The sequence below is a fragment of the Rutidosis leptorrhynchoides genome, chromosome 3 (assembly GCF_046630445.1).
Source record: "Rutidosis leptorrhynchoides isolate AG116_Rl617_1_P2 chromosome 3, CSIRO_AGI_Rlap_v1, whole genome shotgun sequence".
In the NCBI taxonomy this organism is placed as follows: Eukaryota; Viridiplantae; Streptophyta; class Magnoliopsida; order Asterales; family Asteraceae; genus Rutidosis; species Rutidosis leptorrhynchoides.
Window position 1 is genome coordinate 377,576,652 of NC_092335.1, and position 7,374 is coordinate 377,584,025.

Consider the following 7,374-nt stretch of genomic DNA (forward strand, 5'->3'; position numbering starts at 1 on the left):
ATTAACTTGCATTCTATTTTGATACATTTAATAGTGGATGTTGTTGACTTTGTTTTGGTCAACTTTTGGTTAAGTAATAATGTATGGTTTTTCTAAACTTACATATTTTGGTAGGTTTCCTTTATAGGAAATCATTTTTAAATAAAGAATGCAAGGTTATTTATTAAATTCATATAGAGTTATGATCAAGCTGTGGGACCAAGATAACGATGGTCGTCAAGTGTACTCTGACGGGTCGTTTCATTATGTGTATTAGTTTTGTGCACGAGATATGTGCACGATTATTAAAAATCGCAAGGATACGAACCTACTCTGCTAAGCATTATGAAAAATGTTTTCGTACACGAGATAGGTGTACTGTTTTTGAATCTTGTGGTCTATCAAAATGATGAATTTTATTGTTTACGATAAACTTATGAACTCACCAACCTTTTGGTTGACATTTGAAAGCATGTTTATTCTCAGGTATGAAAGAAATCTTCCGCTGTGCATTTGCTCATTTTAGAGATATTACTTGGAGTCATTCATGACATATTTCAAAAGACGTTGCATTCGAGTCATTGAGTTCAACAAGATTATTATTAAGTCAATTATAGTTGGATATATTATGAAATGGTATGCATGCCGTCAACTTTCGATGTAATGAAAGTATGTCTTTTAAAAACGAATGCAATGTTTGTAAAATGTATCATATAGAGGTCAAGTACCTCGCGATGTAACCAAATGTTATTGTATTCGTTCTTATGAATTATGACGGGTCTTTACAGTGTTTGTGTGGATGTGAATATGATCCAAAATTGACTCCAAGTCTGATAATAAGGCTACAAATCCGTCCCCAAGTGAAAAGACACAAAAGCCCCTCATTTAACTCTAATTAAAACAAAACAGAAAATCTGTCGCAGGTGAGGTGCGCGGCGCGCACACCTGGCCATGCGCGGCGCGCACAAAGGTCAGAACAGTCTGCCTGCTTCCAATTTGTTCCACGCTTCACACGCTTTATGTACACCATAAATACTCCATGTACAATAAATATTTGGGTCTTACATTTTGTCAAGACATGTTGGAAATATGACCTTTTTTTATACGGATCAATATGTGTATCATCATCATATGAAAAAAAGTAATATTAAGTATGAAGACTAAAAAACAAACATAAGATGATATAAAAATAATTTAATTTTATTCATTATAAAATTAGTTTTAACAAGATTTTAGGAAACAAAATCTTGATGATACTGATTACTATCTTAAAATGTAAATAAAAATTTAATAAATAGATAATAGATTTTAATTAGTTAATTGAACTTTAATTTTAAAATTGAATATAAATAATAAAAATGATTTTTGCCGTTAATTAGATTTTTAAACTATCATGACACCCCAATTTCTAATTTTCATTTTCCTCATTTCCATATACTTCTAATCTATCTATCTATAGTTTCTATTAAAATTCTAAAATGATGATGTCATAAATGAGACTATTCTCTTCTATAAAAATAATCAAAAAATAAAAGAACAAAATCTAAGTATGGTGATGATGTCATTAATCTAACTAATTTTGAATTAAAATTAAATTTTATTAATTAATTATTATTATTAAATCTTATTAATAATTATTTTAATTATTAAAATTAAATATATTTGAATTATTTTGAATTGAGTACGAGAAGAAATAAAAGTTAGGCTGAAGGCAACTAATTCTAAATTTATATTTTGATTTAAACTTTTAAAATAAAATGACATCAATATTATCTCTTATGATTGGATGTAGATTGTTTAATATGCATTTTAGGTATTTGATAAAATGTTTGGCTGACGAGTTTCTTAGTCGGACCCTGTGATTCCACGAGTCATTAAACTAAATGACTTTAGCATTTACGTTCACTTAATACCTAAAATATATCATTAAACTGTTTCGTTTAAACAAACCCGTAATTTCACGGGTCATTTCACTAGTTTTTCATAATAATACTACGTAAGAAATAAGAATAACATAGTAATGAATATATATATATATATATATATATATATATATATATATATATATATATATATATATATATAATATAACAATAATAAAAATAAAAATAATAATAATAATAATAATAATAATAATAATAATAATAATAATAATTATTATTTATTATTAATTAATTAATAATAATAATAATAATAATAATAATAATAATCTATATATATACTTATATAAAAAAGAGTGTGTTAAAGCATAGTTGTCAACATGAGAGTAATTATAGGGAATGATGACAAGTGGATTTTACACATGTCAATTCCTCAAATTTTCTAATTACAATTAATCTGTAATTAACAAAAAAATAAATAAATAAACATAAACTGAAAAGAGGATTAATAAAATAAATTGAATAAAATAAATAAATATAAATATTGAATATATAGATTAAAAAAGGAACGTGTATACCGAAGAGTTTGTCAAACAAAAACTTATCTCACTTTTACCAAAACTATGTAAGTTAGTTTTTACCTCACTTTTTCTTAGTGTTTGTTTTTGTTATCAATATGTAGTTATCGAAAACAGCAGGTCGATATAAAACCGTTTTTTGAGCAGTCGTGCATCGCACGGGCTCAAAACCTAGTAGTAGTAATAATAATAATAATAATAATAATAATAATAATAATAATAATAATAATAATAATAATAATAATAATAATAATAATAATAATAATAATAATAATAATAAATAAAATAAAATAAAATAGAGTAATGGTTTAGTTTGATTTGATTTATACTCCGCTCCGTAATTCTCAACCACCATCCATCATCTTCTCCCAGTTTGCGTAACCACCACCACCGCACCGTTATCATCAATTATTTCATTCATATCACCTTTCCCTATACCATCATCATCATAATAACTTCAATACCCAACCCAATTCCCATTTGCTCTCTTCAATCACTTCCTTACTCTTTCTCTCTCTAAAAAATTCTCAAATTTAATCATCTTACGTTTCAATCGGATCACTCATCGGTTCGAGGTACTCCATCTATTTCAACATTTCATCTTCAATTTCTCAATTTCCTTTTTTACTCAACTTGTTCAACTCACGATTTTACCGAAATTTTTTATTTTTTTATTTTTAGGATCTAGCAAGGTTTTGTTATCAGAGGTGATTTTTAAGCGTTTATCTGCTGATTAAGTGATTGATTTTTTTGCCAATTCTGAGTTTTTTTATGCTTGTTATACGTATCTTGCATATATAAAAATTTGTATTTAATTGTATTTAATATTGTTTTTTTTTTATGATATGATTTATGGAATGGATTTTGAATTTTGATCGAAGTTATGAAATTAGGGGTCAGGTTTTTTATTTTCTTTCGGTGGATTTCGATTATATGACTTTTTATATTATTTGTTCGTGTATTGAACATTTAATATACTGCAGTGCAGTTATTTTGTGCATTTCAGGAATTGATAGTAGATGATATACTTTTTATACATGTTAGCTTGATTGTGTATGTAAAGATAAGAAACATATTGTTCATGTATATGATCATTATTTTAAACATGAACAATGCATATGTGATATCAAATTTCGAAGTTAACATTCATTGAATAATAATTGTGTTTTGGATTCATCTAGGGGGTACTATAAACACTCAACACGTTCTACTATTCTAACAATTAGATAATAGTCTCCTCTTTGTGTAATGTTTATGTTTGATTTTTCAAACCGTAGCGTATGTTCGTACACAAATATACATTTTTTCTTCAATTTTTAGACTGAAATCTATTTTCAAATTCTTGGAGTCTATGTATGCGTCTTTGATATATTATTGCTGCTCTCCTCGGTACATAAACTGTTTAATGGATAAAGGCATCAGTTTTAGCTTTAGCAGTTAGTGGCTAGTGAAATTTTATTCGATTCTCGTTATTCTATTGTAGGTACATTGTCGGTGTACTCTTCAGTAGAAGATGTTGGGAGGAAATAACACCAATTCCTTAGTCCCTGTCTATCTTGACGAGAACCTGTTCCAGTATCCTTCAAATCAATTGCAGCTATTTGGTAATGGTGAGTTATTTATTTATTTATTTATGTTTTTAAAAATCCAGATTCACCCAAATGAATGTACATATGTTGTACCATTGTTTGTGGTATTGTGAAGATGCATCACATATGTTGTACATATCTTTTTCTTTTAACAATCCCATATATGTGTTAACCTTTTTACATATGAGGTTTCCATAGCTATCTTCTGAGTATTTTATCTGATGATTTGATTTGTTTTTACAGTGCCTAATACTTTATTTGCTCCATTTAGTGATCAGAACACGAGCCTCAAATTTAAACTTTATATTGCAAGCATTAGATTCTTGTACATGGATTTGGATTCAGAACAACATGAGCATTGTTGTCATATTCTTAATCCTAACTTGATTATATTTGATCACTACTATGTTGATCATATAAATTAGCACATGGATCATATAAATTACTATGCCCTATTAAATTAGCTCATTGCAACTCTTACTGTCTCATGTTTATTAGCACATGGATCATATTAATTGCTTATTACAATCTGAATGCACATGCTCTATCCTATTTAACTACAGACATGATGGGTGTTAGATCTGATGAGACTTGAACTAGGGTTTGTCTAGTTAGGTTGTATCTTAAAATCATAAAGTTGTAAATATTAAATAAAAAAACATTTATTTATCCTTCCTGTCACATCATGATCACATATCATTGTCAGGATCAGCCATTTAAAATCATAAAGCTATGATGCTGTTTGTTTTAAAAAAAAAAATTGCATTGCTACTGTGTGTTTCTAACATAGCCATTAATAGATGAGATTCTTTATTTGTTTGAAATACTGTTTCTGATTGTTGATTTTTCGTGTTGACATTTATATAACAGTACCCGTCACCCATAATGTTGATCCAGTAAATTGTTCTGGTAGAGAGCAAAATAACCCTGCCATTCAGTTAAATAAACGATCAAGGGAATCCGAGGCTAATGTAATGCAAAAGAAGCTTCAGATATCATTCAACCACAACTTTTATAACGAAGAGTCTGATCGACCATCAAACATTCCAAACCCACACCATGTATCTACTGGTTTGAAATTGTCCTATGATGATGAGGAACGCAATTCTTCAATTACTTCAGCAAGTGGAAGCATGTCAGCTGCACCGTCGCTGATGTCATCTTTTGGTGATAGTGTTGCAACTGAACTTGATAGACAGAATGAAGAACTTGAAAGATACATTATGCTTCAGGTACTATTTGCACTTTCTGTTGCTCATATAAAAATCTAGTTTTTTTTTTTGTTGCAGTAACAGTCTTTCATCGTATCCATCTTTCAGGATTATGCTGCAAGTATTTACACTGTGCTACACTCTTTACTGATATTAAATCTTCACTTGTGTACCATTTTGTGCAATATACTTATTGTTCCTGCCACGATATGTTTTTTGTAATCACTAATCAGTTGATGTAACTTAAGTACCATTATTTTGGAACCCAAAAGTCTAGTTGGTGGGATAATTTGGGCATTTTTTACCACTGTTGTAAAAGTCATCGGCAGACGTGTGGAACTAGCCCGTCTCGAGTCGCCCAAAAATGCCTTAAAGGTTGTAACGTTAAAAAGTCGGGTTAAAGTCAGCTAGTCAGTCAAAGTCAGCCAGTCGGTCAAAGTCAAAGTTAGGTTAAAAAAAATAGTTCTAAGATATAAATTTGGTGTCATATTTACGTTTGAAATATTTTGTTATTTATGTTATATATATTTATGTGCAAGATATATTTGATTAATTTTTTGTAATACTAAAAATCATCGTTGGTCAACGACTAACTCGTCCCCGACTCTTCCCCTCTAACGTCCCGACCGACGCGCGACTTTTTCAACCTTGTTTTATTTTATACCCATTTAATGCCCGCAGGTTTGTTGCTTTTGGTAAAAAATGGCAACTTTTCAAAGAAAAGTTAGTTGCATATGTCGGTAAACACAGTGAATGGTATTTTGCATTTTGTGCAGTCTCCTCTAAACATAGATTTAGTTCGATTCAAGATCTTTTAGTTATGACACTATGGTGTTATATTTTTATGTATGTTACATTCTTTAGGTAAAGTTGAAACGGTATGATAACTTATATTATGTATACTGATAATAACAGGGAGAAAATATGTTTAAAGGGGTGAAGGATATAAGACAGAGATACATGGCTTCATTTCTGGCATCTATTGGAAAAGGTATAGACAACAAGATACGTGAAAAAGATCTCGAGATAGAAACAATAAACCGTAAAAACCAGGAACTAGTGGAAAGAATAAAGCAGGTGGCAAACGAAGCCCAAAATTGGCACTACAGAGCAAAATACAGCGAGTCAGTTGTCAATATGCTAAAAGCAAACCTACAGCAGGCACTCGCACAGGGAAACGAGCAAATTAAAGAAGGGTTTGGTGATACAGATCTTGAACGTGATGTCGTATCATCTATAAACCCTAACAATTACCTTGGCTTGGGTAACGAAATGAATATTGATAGAATGATATGCAGAGTGTGCAATGTGAAGGAGGTCTCGATTCTTGTGATGGCGTGTAGACACTTGAGTCTGTGTAAAGATTGTGATAATAGAGGTGTGAATGTTTGTCCGGTTTGTCACGGTGTGAAAACTGTTGGCGTTGAAGTGTACATGTCGTAAATTATCAGCGTCAAGGGTTTTAGTGTGGCGTTCAAAGTTCAACTTGTGAAATCAAGAAATCATGATATTTTGCTTGCAGATACATATAAATTTCTAATCGTTGTGGCGATTGTGCAACATGACTTGCTTGTCTTTTACCTTTTTCGTTACATTGCATCTAACCAATGAGCTAATAGCTCGGTGGTATCCGTTGCGGCCCTCCATATAGAACCCTCTGTCAAAATGAGTGCGTGTTCGAGTCCCACTTTTGGCAATGATTTACAACTCATGACAAAGTGGGATGATGTCTGCCACACGTGAGGGGTATTTTACATGACTCTTACGGTGAGTTTCGAAAGAAAACACGGAATTTTTTGTGTTCGTTTCGATCTACACCTTTTATCAAAATACATTGCATGTTTGCGTTAGAGAGGCGTGAAACGGTTCAGAACTGGAACGAATTGGAGCGTTAACTGGGACTCTACTTTAGAGTTAGTGATATAAGCCTTTTTCTAACATTAGGATTAACTGCTCTATGCCCCACTTAAAAAACGTAAAGAAGGTTTAGTTTATAGCAATAAGATCTAATAATGGACGTGGTCGGGTACTCAACTGCACCTAGCAATTGTGGTGTTATTAATAGAAGTGACTACTTTTTTTTTCTGCAAAAAACTGTAAAATATTCTAAAACTCCGAGGACATTCATCGAAAAGAT

The 7,374-nt window shown here is 30.7% G+C and overlaps 1 protein-coding gene across 1 annotated transcript; it reads left to right on the forward strand.

The window, feature by feature from the left end:
- The first annotated feature begins 2,955 nt into the window (after positions 1 to 2,955).
- On the forward strand, positions 2,956 to 6,786 carry LOC139897647 (E3 ubiquitin-protein ligase BOI-like). Its single transcript, XM_071880342.1, has 4 exons — positions 2,956 to 3,012; positions 3,921 to 4,047; positions 4,897 to 5,258; positions 6,153 to 6,786. Exons 2-4 carry the CDS (start codon positions 3,951 to 3,953, stop codon positions 6,678 to 6,680), a joined length of 987 nt encoding a protein of 328 aa, XP_071736443.1. The 5' UTR covers positions 2,956 to 3,012; positions 3,921 to 3,950; the 3' UTR covers positions 6,681 to 6,786.
- The last annotated feature ends 588 nt before the right edge of the window (positions 6,787 to 7,374 follow it).